General features: G+C 38.4%; 1 protein-coding gene across 7 annotated transcripts in view; it reads left to right on the forward strand.

Moving 5' to 3' along the window:
- Positions 1 to 19,671, forward strand: part of GAPVD1 (GTPase activating protein and VPS9 domains 1) — a 75,132-nt gene that overhangs the window by 38,332 nt on the left and 17,129 nt on the right. For 2 of the 7 annotated variants that reach the window (XM_061433501.1, XM_061433502.1), the window contains exons 7-17: positions 1,165 to 1,325; positions 1,785 to 1,914; positions 3,015 to 3,140; positions 4,884 to 5,057; positions 7,031 to 7,171; positions 8,509 to 8,643; positions 9,123 to 9,242; positions 13,113 to 13,190; positions 13,319 to 13,692; positions 15,340 to 15,427; positions 16,418 to 16,498. In XM_061433501.1, coding sequence (XP_061289485.1) covers positions 1,165 to 1,325; positions 1,785 to 1,914; positions 3,015 to 3,140; positions 4,884 to 5,057; positions 7,031 to 7,171; positions 8,509 to 8,643; positions 9,123 to 9,242; positions 13,113 to 13,190; positions 13,319 to 13,692; positions 15,340 to 15,427; positions 16,418 to 16,498 — 1,608 coding nt within the window. The remainder of the gene's footprint in view (positions 1 to 1,164; positions 1,326 to 1,784; positions 1,915 to 3,014; positions 3,141 to 4,883; positions 5,058 to 7,030; positions 7,172 to 8,508; positions 8,644 to 9,122; positions 9,243 to 13,112; positions 13,191 to 13,318; positions 13,693 to 15,339; positions 15,428 to 16,417; positions 16,499 to 19,671) is intronic. The other 5 variants (XM_061433504.1, XM_061433505.1, XM_061433506.1 and 2 more) reach the window with 3 other exon arrangements.

Genomic DNA, 19,671 nt, shown 5'->3' on the forward strand with positions numbered 1-19,671 from the left:
GAACTTTGATTACTTGCATTTTTACAAATTGTAAAGTTTATTCCGTAAGATTTCATGTAGTTGTTCATAAAGCTGAATTTAAGCTTACAATTCGAGAGAAGACAGAGTCAGCGAAGAAAGGTGTGAGTGAAACCTGTTTTAGACTTGTGGAAGTTGGTGTGTACTTTGAGTTTTTGAAAGTTCGAGTGATTGATGAAGTGATCTACAGCATTGTGGAGAGAACATGATTGTTTATATTTCTGTCTTCAAGTAGGTCAGCTTTCACTCAAACTGAAGGTGAAAGGCTTTTGTTATTATTGAGTGTTTTGGCTTTGTCTGTGTTTTTTATTTTGTACAGAAAGAGTATCTATTTAGTATTCTAGTTGTATCGAATTGTAATGGCCTCTGAAAGAAAACTGAAGCTTATCACAGAGGACTGAAACTCATAGAGAATTTGTCACAAACCATCTAAATCTTTCAGTTTCCAAAGTTCTTACAAGATCTGTAGGATGGAATACTTTCTAAAGCTATTACTTATTTACTTATAGACAGGGGAAAAAGCACCACAAAATAATTAGATCCTTTGTTAGTTCAGACTGTTCCCATAAAGCAGAAAGGAAACTCTGTATTCAGAGAACTCTTCTGTATCTTTGAAAAGAGGTTAATACAGTTCAGAAAAAACAATGTTTTGATTCTGTTTTATTAACAGTTGCCTAATTAATGCGTGTAACTTTGTATGGCTATCAGATTTCCATACGAAATTTTCTAATGCTTGTGAGTGTAGTTATGAGTATGGGAGACCTGTGGCAGTTAAGTCATTATGTTGTAGAAGTAGTTGAAGATATCTTGAAAAGGTAAAAGAATAAAATAATGCTTTTCTTGTCACCCCCAAGTCTTAAAGTGATGGAGGCGTGTTTGCTGTTCTGCAGGTGTAATCTGTCACTCCCTGTCAGGTGAACATGGATCATTGTTTCTGTGGATCAGTTTTGAAGGAGAGTTTGTGTCAGTCACTAGATGAGTACCTGGGAGGACATATATATTTTCTTCTTATTCACATTCTCACCAGTCTTTTTTTGTGCATGTGCAAGTGTTCTACATTAATAGAAAATATATTTTTGTATTAATGTGCCATTTTCTTCATTTTGTTTTTTCTGTAAATGATCATACTTGAAATTGTTTTGTTAGCAACTCGGAGCAGAAGTCGCACTAATGTGCTAATGGACTTGCATATGGACCATGAAGGATCAGCTCAAGAAACCATCCAGGAGGTGCAGCCGGAAGAGGTGTTGGTCATTTCCTTAGGAACAGGTCCCCAGCTTACTCCAGGGATGATGTCAGAAAATGAGGTATGATTGTATTGTTACACACACTTATAGCTATTAACCTTAAGAAATTTAGATTTTTTTTTTCTTGGCTATGCTGTGTAGCATGAGGGATTTTGGTTCTCCAACCTGAGATTGAACCCACTCCCGCTGCAATGGAAGCTGGGAGTCTTAACCTCTGAACCATCAGGGACAGACCGCTGACCCTGAAGCCTCGGATTCCTGCAGCCCTGAACTGCCCATTGGCAGCTGATTGCCTGTTGAGTCACTGACATCAGTGGGGTCATGGAAAGGCATAGGTTCAGTTCTTCAGTTCTTCTTGATATACTTTCATCCCAGGGGCACTTAGACCCTGTAAATGGGTTTTTAGTTAAAAAACGATTATTTAATGTTAAGAAGAAATTAAATATGCATTTGCCATGGTTTGTTTTTCTTATCAGCAATCTTTCCATTGTGATAAACTAATGGCGTTTTATTTTTCAGGTCCTCAACATGCAGCTTTCGGATGGAGGACAAGGAGACGTCCCTGTTGATGAAAACAAACTCCACGGTAAACCTGATAAAACCTTGCGCTTCTCCCTGTGCAGTGATAATCTGGAAGGAATATCTGAAGGTGAAGGGTTACTTCATTCAAGGAGTTGTGTGATTCAAGTAATATTTTGTTTTCTGTTCTTTAAAGGAGCCTTATAAATTATAATTATGCCATCTGTGCCTCTCACCAAGGAGAGTAATGAAGTTTTCCTCTAATGATCTCGAACAGTTGGCTGTAAAGATGATTTCTCTGAATAAAATTAAGATGGCAAGAGACCTTTGGTCATATAAAGTAGAGAAGATGTATGTCTTTATTGAGACTTGAATAATACCGAGTTTTATTTCACTAGTATTAAAATATACCAAAGCTTATAGAGCTCCTTTAGAGGGATTAATGCATGTGTAAATGGAAAAAATGGACTCATAATATTTCAGGACATTGTGTATACTTTTAACCTTTTAATGAAGCGGAAAGATACAATGGAAATAGGATAGGAATTAAAAAGGAAATAAAAAGGCAAGATTGTAAAGTGAGAATATGTAATTCCATGTGCAAGGACAAGCTTTATTAATGGAAGAGTTTCAAGTTGATTAACATTTTAGGATAACATAAACAGTAATAACTTTTCCTTTTTCCCCCCTCACTTTTAAAAATGTAAGTAATGTACATTCATTCTAGAGAATGAAATGAAGGGAAAAAATTGAACCATCTGTAACCTTATCTTTCTATTAATAACAGTTAACATTTTGGTTTATTTACAGCAAAATTAGGCTTATGCTGTTTTGCAGCTTTTTTGGTTTAACAGTGTAACAATAACATTTCCCTTTGTAATTGAACATTCTTAAATAACATAGTTTTTAATGGCTACTTTCTTTAACTTCAAATGAGCATTTCTCATAATATATTTAAACTTTCTTCTGTGACTACACAAGTAGATTGTTTCCACTTTTTAGACATTATAAGAAGTCCTGCAACAAGCAACCTTAGATGGAGTTTGATTAGTTCCTTTGGATAAATGTCTAAAAGCAGAATTTCTGGCTAAAGGGTGTGTTTATTTTTAGGGTGTAACAGCACTAAAAGCACTTTAATCAGTCTTTTATTTTCTTATCAAGGCATGAAACAGTACATGGCAGCTCATGACTGTCTTGTAAAGTTCACTCACAGTATAAACGTCTCTCTAGGTCCTTCAAATCGTTCTAATTCAGTGTCCTCACTAGACCTGGAGGGGGAATCTGTATCAGAGCTTGGAGCAGGACCTTCTGGGAGTAATGGAGTTGAAGCTCTACAGCTGTTAGAGCATGAGCAAGGTAAAGTGAGGTTGAATTCAGTTGCTCAAGTAGCAGAGAATTTACCTGGTCACAGAATAAGCAATCTGTTTTCCTGTGAGTTGGCTGTGTTCAGTTGATTATATAATGACCATTAAACTGGCATTTATTCATAGTTCCTACATTTCTTAAAAATGTGTTTGGTTGGGAATTCCCTGGCAGCCCAGCCGTTAGGACTTGGCACTTTCACTGTGATGGCCTGCTTTAATCCCTGGTCGGGGAACTCAGATCCTGTAAGCTGCATGGTGGAGTCAGAAAAAAAAAAGTGTTTAGTTGCTAAGTGGATTATTTAGGCTTAAATTACATAGAAGAACTAAAATGAATTGCTTGAATTGTGTGATACTTGGTATTTCAGTTCTGTAGTATTACAATTTTAAGCGGTGCTAAGATAAATTCTGAGGGCTCAAGGAACTTAGAATAGGCAGAAAATGGTAGGCAAATGATTAAAATTATCATAAAAGTGCATTGGCAGTTCTGGGTAAGAAATACATGTGGTTTAAAGTGTAGGGAAAAGCTTATAGGGAGAAAATACTAGCCTTGAAGCCTGGCTGGCATTGGCATTGGCTGAAACTAGAGATACTCTAGGTAAAGTAATATTAATAGTATAAGCAAGCTGGGAAACCATAGTACTCTCTCAGGAACTGTCAAGTAGGGTGATAATGTGAGGTTAGGATGAAAAGCAGATGGATCCCTGTTGTCCTTGTAGAAAAAGATCACTGGTGGATTTTATGGGAATGTTTATTGCCCTCAACTGGATTTGAGGCAATGACTTCAGTGGGTGTAAAAATCACCTGAGGAGTTAGGAAAAAAGGAAAAAAAAAGAAAAGGCATTTCCCATGTCTCATTTCTAGAAATCATGGTTTAATCTCTTTTTAGAAGGGAAAAGAGGGTTGCCAGTCAGGTTACATGTGGGTTGAATAAAAGTAAGGCTGAGTTTTACTGAATCAGTTTGTCACTGTGTTATTTAGGATTAAATTTTCTGCAAAAAGCAGAAACCTAAAATAATATTAAGATGGAAGTTGAAAGAATATCACTTCTTTAACAAACCTTTTAGGTGATTCTGGTATTCTTTGTAAAAAATATTTATTTGGCTATGCCAGGTCTTGGTTGCAGCACGAAGGACCCTTAGTTACAGCTTGTGGGATGCAGTTCCCTGATCGAATCTGGACCCTCATGCATCTTGGATCACTTGTAGTCAAAGTAGGGAGCTCTGCTAATTTTAGCTGGGCGTCTATTGGTCAGTGGGGAGCTGGCTAGTCTAGGATGACCTTTCCTTTGTTCGTGTGGTTCCTGCTCCCCTAAAAAGCTGGTTTCAGCTTGTCCTCGGGGCAGAAGCAAGGATGAGAGAGAGCAGATGCTTGTGAGATCTCTTGAAGCCTAACCTCGCAACTGGCTCACTTCCTCTTTATCCTTTCAGACAGAGCAAGTTACCAGGCCTGTCCAAATTCGAAGAAGGGGGCATATATCCCAATTCTTGAACAGTGTCACACTACTGAGGACATGGAGACAGTAACTGACCAGAAGGGGGAGGACATATGTTGAGCTTGGTTCAGAGAGGGAAAGAGTACATCCATGAGGGAATAATTCCGTGTTTTGGTACTGTGTGCTGAATGTTCGTGTTCAAATACATAACTTGGAGTTCAAACACATAAAGTTCTTTAAAGTTGATTTTAAAAATGGTAGCTATGCTGTGAGTTTTAAAGTGCTTAATTTTGCTTTTGCTAGCTACCACGCAGGATAATCTTGATGATAAGCTCCGGAAGTTTGAAATCCGTGACATGATGGGACTGACGGATGACAGGGATATATCAGAAACAGTGAGTGAGACGTGGAGTACGGATGTCTTGGGAAGTGATTTTGACCCTAACATTGATGAAGATCGCTTGCAAGAAATCGCAGGTAACTGCTGGTGAATGTCTCTGGAAGATTGCTGTTCGGTTATTCGTATCCACCCACCCCTCATGGGAGGGAGCTTCCGTGCTCTAACATGGTGTGTATGTTAATAACTGGAAAACTGAGATAATTGTATGTGACAAGGCATTTGTGTATTTTTTTTTTTCTCTTTATTGAAATATAGGTAGTGTTTTCTCTGTCTGCATTTAAGGGTTCTTCCCCATACAAAAAAGAAGAACCAATCTTTTGAATTATCTTCTTGTCAATTCTTGTTTACAGAGCCTAGGATATGTTCTTAGTCTATGATTAGCATATTCTTTTGAAACTAAACACTTTGCCTTAAAATGAAAATTCTTATGGGTTATAGCCGTAAAGCCTTTCAGAGTAATATATTGAGATTCTCTAAAACCTGAATTCACTTCTGGAAGGTTTAATTCTGCTCCAAGGAAGGAACAGTTTTCTCTTTTTCTGTTTTTCTAGTATCAGGTTTATCGAGATACAGTTTCCATATGTTAAAAGTTACCTTTTTAAGGATAGTGTTCTGTCCCTTCTGAAAGAGTCACACAGTCTTGTAATCACCATCTTTATTTTCTTTTTAAATCATGGACCATTTCAAACAAATACAGGAGAGAACAGTACACTGAGCACCATTACCCGTCACCCAGATGCAACAGTACACATACACACCTGGCCAGTTGTTTCATCTCTTCTCCCACCTTTTCATCCCCTCTCCTGATTATGTGATTATGTTTAGGCATGTTCCAGACATTATTTTATTTGTGATTATTTCATGACATATCTTTCATTTAAAAAGTTTTAAATTTTACATCAGGGTATAGTTGATTTACAGTGTTTTGTTAGTTGTGATTCAGTTACACATACACATCTGTCTACTCTTTTCTAGATTCTTTTCCCATGGAGATTATTACAGAACATTGAGCAGAGTTCCCTGTGCTATATGATAGGTCCCTAATGACCATATATTCCATATATGGTAGTGTGCATATGCCAATCTCAAACTCTTAACTTATCCATCCCTGCCCCCCATCTTTTCCCCTTGGTAACTGTGACATATCTTTAAAAGGTAACTTTTGCCAGTAACCTTTTCCCAAAAGTTCTTCATCTACTGAAATAGAAGTTTATTAGGTTTAATCAGAAGTAGTGGAGCGTTCTGAACTTGACTATTTTTAACACAGATGTACAACAATGTTTAATCTTTCTGTTTGTATTTTTAAGACGTTTAAATAGATTTCCCAATTGGTTTTGCATTATTTTGTTCCAGATGTCAAAGTGAGAAGTTTATTAGGTTTAATCAGAAGTAGTGGAGTGTTCTGAACTTGACTATTTTTAACACAGATGTACAACAATGTTTAATCTTTCTGTTTGTATTTTTAAGACGTATAAATAGATTTCCCAATTGGTTTTGCATTATTTTGTTCCAGATGTCAAAGTGATATTTTTCCTATAGGTGAACTGTATTTGGGCAATAAGTTGTATTTGCAGTTGAGTGAATGCTACAAAGGAGATGTGTATTTTCCTGCAAATATACTTTATTGCTCTGAATATGTGGTTAATGTGCCAGAAAAAAACGTTTGGCCAGTATAACTTTCTGTGGTTAAATGTCTCTGAGTGTTTTTAATCCCTGAAGGACTATAATTATTAGAGAAGTGCTGAGGACACACAAAATTTGCTGAAAAACAAGAGTGAAAGCTCGTTGCAATGACTTGACCTAATGAACTGTGTTTTCTCAGTGGAGACCAAGGTGAATAGTAGGAAACTGATGAAAAGGCATTCGTGCTGTTGTGACCCAAGTGGGAAATGTGTGTTTTTAGTGGTTTTATTGATTGAAATTACTCTTACCTTGGCCTTTTTCTTGTGAGTAGAGAGATGTTGTTAGCTTCGTGTTTGCCCTTTTTCCTTCATCACTGCTCTTTCCCTGAGGATCTTTGTTAACCCTTTGCTCCCCGTTGGTTATGCAGGTGCAGCAGCAGAGAACATGTTAGGCAGTTTACTGTGCCTGCCAGGTTCGGGGTCAGTGCTTCTTGACCCCTGCACTGGTTCCACCATATCAGAGACAACAAGCGAAGCTTGGAGTGTAGAGGTATTGCCAAGTGACTCAGGTTAGTATGCTGTCATTGTTTGCTTTTGATTTGCACAGAAGTTTTTAATGTAAGGCATCCTAATTTCTATATTATGTATACCTTTTGTCAGATATACGTTTGACAAGTATGAGGCAATAACATTGCTAAAAACTTCAAATGATAAATTAGTTTAGGATGTTTTGCATCCATCAAGAAAAAATGTAGTTGGATGGCAGAGGCTGATAACAGGTGCTTTCTGACTTGGTTCATTTATCTTGAAAGCAATTGTTAGTAACTCATCAGGATTCTATGTGGGACATTGAGTTCAATGTCTCTTACTAACTTACTGCAAGAGAAGAATAGCAGCACAGCTTGAACCTTGAGTGGTTGAATACCTGGTAATAAGCATGTTTAGATTTGGAGAATTTAACCCAAAGATACTGAATGTATTTTTGAAATGCATTGAAATTGAGACTCTGGAATCCCAAGAATTCTTTTGTGCAGGGTTATTATAAACGTGGCGGTGGTTTAGTTGCTCAGTCCTGTCCAACTCTTGCAGCCCCATGGACTGTAGCCTGCTAGGTGTATTTTGTACTTTCTCTTATGTATTGCATTTCTGCTTTTTTTCTGCTTATGAATTTAAATCCTTGGCTTCAACTAAGTATCAACTACCAGGATGCAAATATAAGCAACTGGGTATCTGAATTACATTCTGTTTCATCTGCTTGGCTCAAAAATATGAAGTGATTTTGATATGTGTTTTTTAACCTTACCACATTCAGACATGCTGACCTGTCCATAAGGAGACGGTAGGATTAGCTCACTGCCAAGCATCCAGGAAAGTGAAAGTGAAGTCGCTCAGTCGTGTCCGACTCTTAATGACCCCATGGACTGTAGCCTACCAGGCTCCTCTGTCCATGGGTTTTCCAGGCAAGACTACTGGAGTGGACTGCCATTTCTTTCTCCAGGGGATCTTCCCAACCCAGGGATCGAACGCGGGTCTCCTGCATTGCAGACATGTGCTTTACCATCTGAGCCACCATTGGAGTTATTTTTTTAGAAAGTGGTTGATTTAATGGCAGGCTCGCCTGTATTCTTTAGTTTACTTAACCAGAAGAAAAAATACTCTGACATTAGTGATCTGGAAGCAGAGTTTTCATCTGTTCACAGTGAACTGGCCTGTATCGGGATAAAAACCACAACCTTGACTTCTTTAACACTTGATCTAACTGGCTTTGCTAACTGGCCCAGACTTGGAAGTCTGTTTGCACTGAGTCTGTTCATGCCCCAGTAGCTTTCTTCATCTGGGTCACAAAAGCTGAAACTGTGATGTGCTAGCAGAATCACTAATGTGGTACCTCACTTCTTCTGCTTAGAGGCCCCAGATCTAAAGCAGGAAGAGCGACTGCAGGAACTGGAGAGCTGTTCTGGACTGGGTAGCACATCTGATGATACGGATGTCAGGGAGGTCAGTTCCCGCCCCAGCACACCAGGCCTCAGTGTTGTGTCGGGTATGTCTGTCTTGTTTTAAGGCATAAGGACTTGAAGGTGTGTTCCCACTTCCCCCTTTATAAAGTCAATAGCAAAGATATATATTTTGTTTAAGATCTGAGTAACTCCCAGGAAACAGTTATTTCTTCCGGATCTGACATCTGTGAGAAGTTACTATGTGCCTTTATAGAACTTGTCAGAGTGGTTGATAGACAGTCTGTGTGTGTTCCCTCTATAACTATCTGTTCTTGGTAGCCTCTGCTACTGTATTTAGCTGTCGTGTGGTAATTCTGATTATGTTGTACAAATCAAAGTAAATATATTTAAGCAATAGTACGAGAAAGGATATAATACCAAACAACTCCCTTGTAAAGAACTGGGACACAAAAGAATGTGAGACTATATACATTTCTCCAAACTTCATATACTTTTTGTGTGGTTATTTTGTTGTTCTTGCTGTTAATTTTTTTACCATATATATATATTTTTTTTTCTGAAGGCATAAGTGCAACCTCTGAGGATATTCCCAATAAGATTGAAGATCTGAGATCTGAGTGCAGCTCTGATTTTGGGGGTAAAGATTCTGTCACTAGTCCAGACATGGATGAAGTCACCCATGGTAAGAAGGGGAAATGAGAATGACTTTTATTAATAGAAATGATCACATCCATGACTGAAACTGTCAACCTTAACACATTGCTGATGGTGATATCAATTGTTATACATCTTTGGGGCATTATGTGTATAAGGCCTTAAAATAAGGTTCACAGACTAAATTTCATTCAGTTAATCCATTGTAGGAATCAGTCGTAAGGAAACAGTTGATGTATGGAGAAAGTCTTAGGCACCAAGATATTCTTCATAATATTTATATTGGCAGAAAACTTAAAACAACCTAAGAACTGAAAAATAGAATGGCTAAGTGAATTTTGAAGTAACCACTTATTAGAACTTACACAGCTGTTTTTTAAATACTTTAAAGAATATGAAATAATTTGGAGAAATACCTAGAACATAATATCACTTGGAAATTTTATCTTAAAGCATTTTATATATAAGATAATAAAATGTAAAAAAAACACAAACCTATCCTAAAGAAAGCACTGGGAAGAAGTACCAGAGTGCTAGTAAGTAGTGATTTTATATACTGTGTAATGGGTTTTTTTTTTAATTTGTTTTTTAATTGAAGGATAATTGCTTTATAGGATTTGGGTACTGGGTTTTGAAGTACTTTTATTTTTACATTTTTGTTTATTCTAAACCAAGGTTTCTTACCTCAACACTATGGCATTTTGAGCCAGGTGATTCTTTGCTGTGGGGCCTGTCCTGTGCATTGTAGCATGTTTAGCAGCATCTCTGGCCTCTGTTGGAAGCGTACCATCCCCTTCTTGTGCAGTCGTGACAACCAAAAGTAAAAGTTGCTCAGTCGTGTCTGACTCTTTGTGACCCTATGGACTATACAGTCATGGAATTCTCCAGGCTAGAATACTGGAGTTGGTAGCCTTTCCCTTCTCCAGGGCATCTTCCCAACCCAGGGATTGAACCCAGGTCTCCCACATTTCAAGCGGATTCTTTACCAGCTGATCCACAAGGGAAACCCAAGAATACTGGAGTGGGTAGGTAGCCTATCCTTTCTCCAGCAGATCTTCCTAACCCAGGAATTGAACTGGGATTGCCTGCATTGCAGGCAGCTTCTTTACCAACTGAGCTATCGGGGAACAACCAAAAATCATTGCCAAATGATCACTTCGGTGGTACAGTAAGCCCCAGTTGAGAACCACTGTTCTAAACCAGCAGTTTTCAGAGTGTCATGTCCATGGTCCACTGAGGGCCCTTATGACCTCTCAAGGGGTTGGGGAGGTATGAGGTCAAAACTGGTTTCGTATAATAAAAGGTTATTGTCCTTTGTACCATACTGACGTTGCACTGATAGTACACAAGGAAAGATGGGTAAATTTGCCGAGGCCTTTAGGACAAAGCAGGACAGCAGGACCAGGCTACCAGTCACTGTATTCTTTTCTCAGAGTTAAAAAAAATAAAAGTTTTACTTATGAATGTGTTTGATAAAGCAGTAAAAATTATTTAATTTTATATCTCAACCCTTGAGTACACATCTGTCTAATATTCTGAAGACACAGGAAATATCCCTAATGGATTTTTGCTGCATTCTGAAATATGATGGCATGTCTAAGGAAAAGCTTATATGATTGAGTTATGAGCTGAAGTAGCTTTTTTTTTCTTTTTTCATTGTTTGTTTTTTCATGAAACATCATTTTTACTTGAAAGAATGATAAGCTGTAGTTATTGGTACTTGGGTATTTGGCAGACATTTCTTGAAAATTAACAAAATGAGCCTGTTATTTCAAGGAAAACAACTTACAGGGTAGAGTTTGTTGCCAGTGATAAAATTCAGGCTTTCAGATAGAAATCAGAATTTTTGAAAGCTTTGTGTCTACCTCCATGAGCATGACAGATTACTGCTATTTAAAAACTTTTCTGGTGAGATTGGTGGTGATACTGAGAGTGTCATTTTTTCTGGATATTATATGATGAATGGTGTCAACATTTGGAAGATCTGCATTTATCTAGTTGAACCAGTATTTTCCAGATGACCAACACATGATGTAACAAAATCATGCTTGGGTAAAAGATTCCTTCAAAGTGCAAGACAGACCACTTGAATTTTAATGTAACAGTACAAAAAAGTTCGTTGGTCTGGTTTCAGCTTCCAAATTGTAGCTAACCTTTAAAAAATAGTTACTACTGCCAAGGTTTGGTATAGTATTTGAAGAGTAATATCCACAGTTTCCTGAAAAGGCTGTTAAAATATTATCTCCTTTCTACTTGCATATCTTTGTGTGATCAGCTTTTCCTTATATACGTCAACCACAACAGCACAGTGCAACAGATGGAAAGCAGAAGCAGATATGAGAATTTAGCTGTGTTCTATGAAGGAATTTGCAGAAATGTAAACGTGTCACTCTTCTGGCTTTTTATTTTGGAAAATATAGTTACTTTTCACCTAAAAAGGTTATTTGTGTTACCATTTAATGAGTGTATTCAATTGAATTAATATATGTAACATTTTAATATAAAATTTATCAAAAGTTTAAATGTTTTATTTATATATTCTTTTCAGTTTTAATTGCTAGTATGGTTAACTATATTAGATATAACCAACCTTATATGAGATATATAAGATATATCTTATTATATATCTTATAATATATCTTATATTAGTTATAGTATTATATATAACCTTACATATAAGTAAGGTTTTAGGGTTAAGAAATTGTAAGGGACTTTCCTGGCAGCCCAGTGGTTGAGACGCCACACTTCCACTGTCAGGTATGTGGGTTGGAACCTGGGTGGAGAACTAAGATACCATGTGCTGTGTGGTGCAGCCAAAATATAAAAAAATAATTTAAAGAAATTAAGCATGTTTTACATGACCTAAGACCAAAATCTTGAAAACTGATAATTCTAAGCTATCTTTCCTAATGATAAACTATTTCTGTAGTTTTTAGAAAGGAAAGTAATTATAAGACAGAACAAAAGGAAAATCAAATGGAAAAATCATACTATCATTCATTATCAAAAAAGAACTCAGACTAGAAAGTTTAGAGCAACAGTTTCTTTCATATATTTGTGAGTTTTAGTCTCTGCATACTTATGTGTTTTAATAGTCTCTCATTTTGATTGTTTAGACATATGCTTAGAGGGGGCTTCCTAGGTGGCACAGGCGTCAAGAATCTGCCTGCCAATGCAGGATATGCAAGAGACATGGGTTCAATCCCTGGGTTGGGGAGATCCTCTAGACTAGGAAATGGCAACCTGTCCCAGTATTCTTGCCTGGAAAATTCCATGGACAGAGGAGCCTGGTGGGCTACAGTCCATGGGGTCGCAAAGAGTCGGACATGACTGAGCGACTGAGCACTCATGCTCAGAGGAATCATCTTTTACTCTGTAGCTTTAAAATAACGTATTTTAGAGGTTCAAGTTTGTTTTGTGGTATAATGTAGCTTGACTCACTTTTGTTATGAGTTCTCTGTTGCTGAGAACAATAGTGAATTTCAAGTTTTAGAACTTTTAATTTATGCTCCTTCTGTAGGTAGCATTGTCTTTGTTTTTATAGGTGAAGGCAAAGTGGACTCAGGAAACTTAAAACATTCTGAAAGTTTTGATGATTTTCATCTTCTGACTCTGCTCTTTGCAATAACCACAATATAATTTGGCCATTAAAAGTAATAGGCATATGGATACTAGACCACTTAAACATAATTAAAATCCATGTATGTAGATAAAAACCTAAAGTGAATTTGACGTAATCAGAATATACTATTTATTAGACTGTTTTTTCTGGTATGCCCCTCAAGTTCTGATTGGTCAAAAAGGAAACCTGTGGAAGAGAGAGCCTTTTTCGCTGCGTGGAGACTGCCTCTGAGTCATGACTCCTGAGTTGGTCACACCGTCTGCCCGTGTCTTTCAGGTGCCCACCAGCTGACCTCTCCTCCGTCTCAGTCAGAGTCTCTGCTTGCCATGTTTGATCCATTGTCTTCGCACGAAGGTAAAGTAGTCGGGTGAACTTTCTGGCTCCTGTTCTATCACGGCCAGAAGAGCAGAACTACAACCCCTTTGTTCATGCCTTTTGGGACCAGTTGTGTCTCAGCTGAGAATGTTTTTCCTGTGTTGCAGGGGGAGCTTCTGCTGTGGTAAGGCCGAAGGTTCACTATGCCCGGCCGTCGCACCCACCCCCAGACCCCCCGATCCTGGAAGGAGCTGTGGGAGGAAACGAGGCCAGGTTGCCTACCTTCGGTTCCCATATCCTGACTCCAGCTGAGATGGAGGCGTTTAAGCAAAGGCACTCGTACCCCGAGAGATTAGTTCGCAGCAGGAGCTCCGACGTCGTGTCTTCTGTCCGGCGCCCGATGAGCGACCCCAGCTGGAACCGACGCCCAGGGAATGAAGAGCGAGAACTCCCTCCAGCCGCAGCCATTGGTGCTACTTCTTTGGTGGCTGCGCCTCACTCTTCATCTTCATCCCCGAGTAAGGACTCCTCAAGAGGAGAGGTACGGGACACAGGCCATGCAGAAGAGCTTGCTCGTTATGGTCAGCTACAGTTAGTGTTCCATCTGCCTAGTTCTCTTGATACCTGAAATTAATGCGGAATATATAAATCTAGGGTGAAGGAGGGACAGTAGTCATGTCTAAAGGTGGTTTGTCAGTCTGGTATGTCCAGCACCTTAACCCATTAAAAAAATCCCTCTACTTTGGTTTTGTAGTATCTTGCATTTTTATGATACTTTTAACTTTTCTACAAGTGATTTTGTATCTCATTTAAACCTCACGGTTTCCTTCAGAGATGGATAGAGCAACTGCTTTTTTTCTTTTTCCAATAAGTTATTATTTTTAATTTTTCAGCACTCACAGGGTTACTAAAAAAAGTTGGAATGAGACACAAAGAGCCTCCCTCCCCCAGCCTTGTGAAACTTAGGTGCCAACCCGATGCTCCAGTGCATATTTCTCTATCTTTCTATGTAGAGAAACATTTCCAGTTCAAGAACAGCAGAATTCATGTCTCTCATTCTGTGTTTGCAATTCCCTTCTCCAGCAGTGAGAAGCCTGCTTTCATGATTCTTCATGTAGGTACTTAATTGATGAGTCTCCCTCATGTAATGAATATCCCACCCCCACCACTGAACCCTCCCTGGGTGCCCTCATTTCCCTTCTTAGGTTCTGATATCCCATTCACATGGATGCCCTCAGAGAAGGTATTTTTAGTTCCAATTTTGTAGATGAGAAAACAAAAATAAAATGATTTGTCTAAGGTCATATCATAGATTAGTAAAGGAATTATAGTCTCTGCCTTTTGACATGTAGTCTTAATGATAACTCATAATTGATGGTCAAAGCAGCAACTTTGCAACTGGTCACATCTAGCTTTGAGCAGCTGTGCCACATCCAGTCTGTATAACTTTGGGGAACCTGGGGAGATAACCTTTTTTAGCCTCATATTTCTCATCTATAAAGAGGGCTTAGTAATAATATTTATTTCCTGAGACTATAAATATTATTGTTAAGCCCTTTTGCTGCCCTGGTAGCTCAGACAGTAAAGAATGTGCCTGCAATGCAGGAGACCCAGGTTTGATCCCTGGGTCAGGAAGATACCCTGGAGGAGCGTATGGCAACCCATTCCAGGATTCTTGCCTGGAGAATCCCATGGACAGAGGAGCCTTGCAGGCTATAGTCCGTGGGGTTGCAAAGAGTCAGACACGACTGAAGCCACTTAGCACCCACAAGGCCACTGTGAAGTTTAAATGAGGTAATACATGTTTTTCATTCAGTGTTTGGCACACAGTACATACTTAGTTTTATTATTAATACTACTGCTACCTCTCTCCAAATCTCTAGATTTTATCTGCATTGCATTTAGTCATCCCTCATGAGTATTTATTGAGTGCCTACTCTATGCTGGACTCTATTACCCTTTTGGCTTACTGACAGTAGTGAGATAATGCCTGCCCTCAAGTAATCAATCAGTCTAGTGCTTGAAAGGTATACGTCTATGTTCCAGAAGCTGCCTGTACCACAATAAGAACAGTTTTGCTTTGAAGACAAATGAGTGGTTTTTGTATTTTACAGACTAACTAAAATCCTTTTCATAGTAATTTATCCTGCTGTCCAACTACAAATAAAACATCAAACTTTTTCTACAGACTGAAGAACGCAAAGATAGCGATGATGAGAAATCAGACAGGAACAGACCTTGGTGGAGAAAACGTTTTGTTTCTGCCATGCCCAAAGGTAATTTTATAAGATATCAGAATGCAATAATAGCAACAAGAAGCAAAGCCCCCAAATCTCTTTCAGAGAGCTAAAATTTCAACTCCTCTGGGAGGTTCTTGTGGGGCCTGAGTTTCATGCTGTTTTGAGGTTATAGAAAATGCTTTCACTCAGGTGAATGCTAAGGTACAGCTTTAGAAGTGATAGTTCCTGTTCTTTGCAGGAAGTGGCAATGGTTTCATAAATGAAAGTCAGGCAGGCCACAGTTGTTTAAATATTATATTCCATTGAAGTTAAACATGTAGGACTTTTGACATATGTATTGCTAATAATTACTGCAGGAAAAAGGGATGCTATTAATAAACATTGAAAATTCATTCTTTACATTCTTGGAATAAACTTAAGCTTCTTATGTTTATAATCATTGAGAATGATAATACCCTGAATATTAGTGTTTATTCTGGAAGGCAGTTGTGTACATTGTTTGCTTTTTTTGTGTGAATAGCCTGGCATCATTCCAATAGGTATTGAAATCTGAGTTGGCAAAAGCATCTCTTCTAGGAAGGAGAGATTATCCAGGACTAAAGGGAGGGGCTGCTTCCGAAGGCCGCTTCTCGGCACTGTGGTGCTCAGGAGCTGAGGAGCACTGCTCTCACGCCAGACTCAGGCCCACTAGAGGAGGAGAGAATGAGGCTCAGAGCTTTGAACGTGTTGTGTTTTTTTGAGCAGAGGTTAAGAGGCAGTGGTTTTGATTCAGTGCCAGTAGATTCCTGTTAAATCCTTCTTCCTGTGGCAGATGACCTCAAAGCAGATTCTGAAAACTTCTTTAAGAACCTTCAATGCTATGTTAAGAATGATAATCAGTGGACACTCGGGATTTCTTAGCTTTTAAACTTTTCACCTTCCTTCCACTTAGAAATGTTGGCACACCAGTTAACTCCAGAATGACTGCTGTCTGCCGAGTAGTGCAGTATGTTATATGTCACACTACTGACTTTATTTAATTTCCAGCTCCTATACCATTTAGAAAGAAAGAAAAACAAGAAAAAGACAAAGATGATCTGGGGCCTGACAGATTCTCAACACTCACAGGTTTGTAGACTCATGGACTTCCTGGCTCCTTCATTCCCAGAGCACATATTTCATAACACTTTCTCTTGGGTGCCATAAGCGTTGCCTTTTTAGACGAGTGTGTCTGTGTGTGTACAGTGGGGAGTATGTTCTCATAGCTCTGTGGTTTCCAGTTGGCGGCCACAGTGTGCTCTTCCTGCAGACCGCCACCACCATCATCATCCTCATTGTCATAACTTGCATTTATGATGAGGCCCCTGACCCTGAGCCTCTGGGCCTGCCCTAGCACCCGACATCTTAGTGGGATGACGACCTCCCACGCCTTTGAGGAAAGTGTGGTGACGGTTTCAGCGCTGTGCATGCCGTATCTTTGGATCACTGACGGTAGTTTCCTTTAACGTTGATTGTAGAAGTCTCAGTTTATTTCCGTCTATAGTTCTTGATTATTCAGGATCACTGAAATTCTGTTTTACCTAATCATTTCCTTTTTTCCCCGAGAAGTGTTCAAACAACATCAGTAGATTTGTAAACTTGACCAGTTTTTTTACAGCTTGAATCATTTTAACATTGTTATCTGACCCAAGGAATATATAACTAGGGGTTGGGTTCTTACCTCATGCAGCATTTGTATTTTTGCAGCTTCTTTTTGGCATATTATGAATGAACACCCTGAAAGGAAAAAGTATGAGAGGTAGTATTGACAAGCCAACCATGAGTTTGATAGCTGTGTACTGTCTCCAGTGACTGCAGAGCGTCTGGAGGGAAATTAATTCCTCGTCTCTCTTTTTCTTGTGTTGATTTTTAAATTATGTTATCCTACTCAGGTAAAAAGAAGGTTTTTATTTAAAAATGGGATAAGTTTCAAAAGAACATCCTCCTCAAAGAGCTCAGCATAGTACAGGTAGAATCCCATTTCACCACATAGCCCCATCATGTCTAGCTCTGAAATACATGTAGACGGTTCTATGTCCCGGCGTCCCTTCCTGTTTATTTAATGAAATGACTTTCCTGGAATAAAGGGCTTTTATCAGCAGTAGCTGTGCTTTCAGGCCAGGTTTCCTGCTGAGAGCAGTCAGGCCTCATTCAACCAGCAAACACTTGTTGAACATCTGACTCATGCCAGGCACTGTGCTAAGGGTTGTGGGTGTTAAGTCAAATCACACATGAATCTTGGCACTTAGTCTGATTGAGAAGAATTGGAAAGGCATAGTTTGGGCAAGATTTCCGTGTTTTCTTACCATGCTCCTCGTTTTAGAACACCACCACCATTTACAGAGTGGAATACTCAATGAAGAAATCTCAGGTTTTCAAAATGTTTGAATTAGTAACTTTGGAGAAGTTTTAAATTATTTTTTATTCGTGTCTTTAGGCAATACATTTTTATTAGTTCTTGGTGCCTAAAGGAGAAGCTAAGTTGACTAAGTTTTTCCCATAAAATATTCCATTTTGTTTGTGTTTGATTCAAGCAGTTTAGCTGCCCGACTGGTGCAGAAATTTTACACACTCTTAATTAATGACTCACGGAAAAGTATCATTAAATCAATTTTCTGAAATGTTATGAATTTCTTAACAGCCTGTCCATCATCTCGCCACCTTTTCTTTTTTTCATATTCTCTCTGAATCTTTCCATACCTAGACACGGCTTTTCATGATTAAATCAGAGTTGTATCCTTTTACCACACGTTATTTCATAAACCCTCTCCCAGTTTCTCCTAGACATAGGTGGTTTTTTAATCATTATTGGCTCTTGGATCATCTATCATGATTTTATGGCAATGTAAACCATTTTCTTGCTTTTGGATATTTAATCATACGCAATTTTTTTTTTTTACTATGAAAAACTACTTAAGTTGGAACACTCATCCCCTTGTACATATAGCATTTTTTGTATGTTTTAGTTATTTGTTCTTGTTGTTTATTGTCCTCAGATAAATTTTTTTTAAATGGCATTATAGAAATAAAGGTTATATGCAACATTATTGCTTTCACTATGTTTAGCCTTTTTTCAGAGCTTTCAACAGCACTCAAAACCAATAGCAGAAAGAAGATTTTGTAACAATAAAGGTTTTGTAAGTTTTCATTTTGAAGATCATGTTTTTTTAGGACTTTCTTACCATGCATTGAAATTATTATAGCAGAAATTAAATTATTTTGGCAGTTGTTTCTCCCTACAGTTTTACCACAATTTTACAGAGACACAAACACTAAATATTGTTTTTTGTAGAAAGAGAAGAAGAGCCTGTGAGCATGCCACTTAACCTCTTTCTACTTAGATTTCCTTTTCTTGAAAATAGGGGTGGTAATGGTGCCTCCCTTGTAGGGTTATTGTTCAGCACAGTTCCTGGCACGTGCTAAGCTCAGTAAGTGTCAGCTGCTATTCACACTAGCTGCAGTTAACACATAGGAATATATACATTCTAGTGATTTTTTAAAAATATATGTTTTAAGACTTTTTTAAAAAATGGGATTCTACCGGAGTGTGGATATTACCTGCTTGGCCTAGATCTGTCTCAGGAATTCACATCTCACCTTGGAACTATGTTTTGTCCCATAGATCTGTAGCGCTTCTTTGCTTTGTTAACTGTTAATTAGTGACATTGCCAACTGACTCCAGGAAAACATAACTGATGTGCTTATTTTGCTGACAGGATAGTGGGCCTGTCAGTACCTGTGATGGTGGTAAACCTTTTCTCTGTGTACGCCAGGTACAATTCAAGCACTCTCCCAGAATGTCTAGATTCTCTGGGAGTGCCTCTGACGCCACTGCATGCACAAAAGTGCTCTCTAGTCCAGCACCTGTAACTGTCATGGTGAGATTCAGTGAGATAGAATATAAATTACCTGAAGGTTTTAAATACGGTGTAGAGAGAAAAATTCATGAAGGAAAAGTGGAGGAAGGCATTTTAAAAGTATTTAAAAGGGTTAAGTTTTAAGTCTGAATACGTTTTTTTTCTCCTTCAGCATAGAGATGTCTGAATAAATGAAGCCTGAGTATAAAAACGCCTTGTTGGAAGTTCTGTTAGCATGCATTGCTAATAACAGTGATTTGAGTGTAAACACTGTAGGATCCCATCATCCATTCAGTCTGCACTGAACTGTTTGACAATGTCATGCAGAAATCTGACGATGATGAGAAAGTGGAGCTATTCATCCCGATTTCATGCCTTGGCAAGGCTCTCAGACCTAGACCTGGG

This window comes from Bos javanicus, chromosome 11, assembly GCF_032452875.1.
Source record: "Bos javanicus breed banteng chromosome 11, ARS-OSU_banteng_1.0, whole genome shotgun sequence".
In the NCBI taxonomy this organism is placed as follows: Eukaryota; Metazoa; Chordata; class Mammalia; order Artiodactyla; family Bovidae; genus Bos; species Bos javanicus.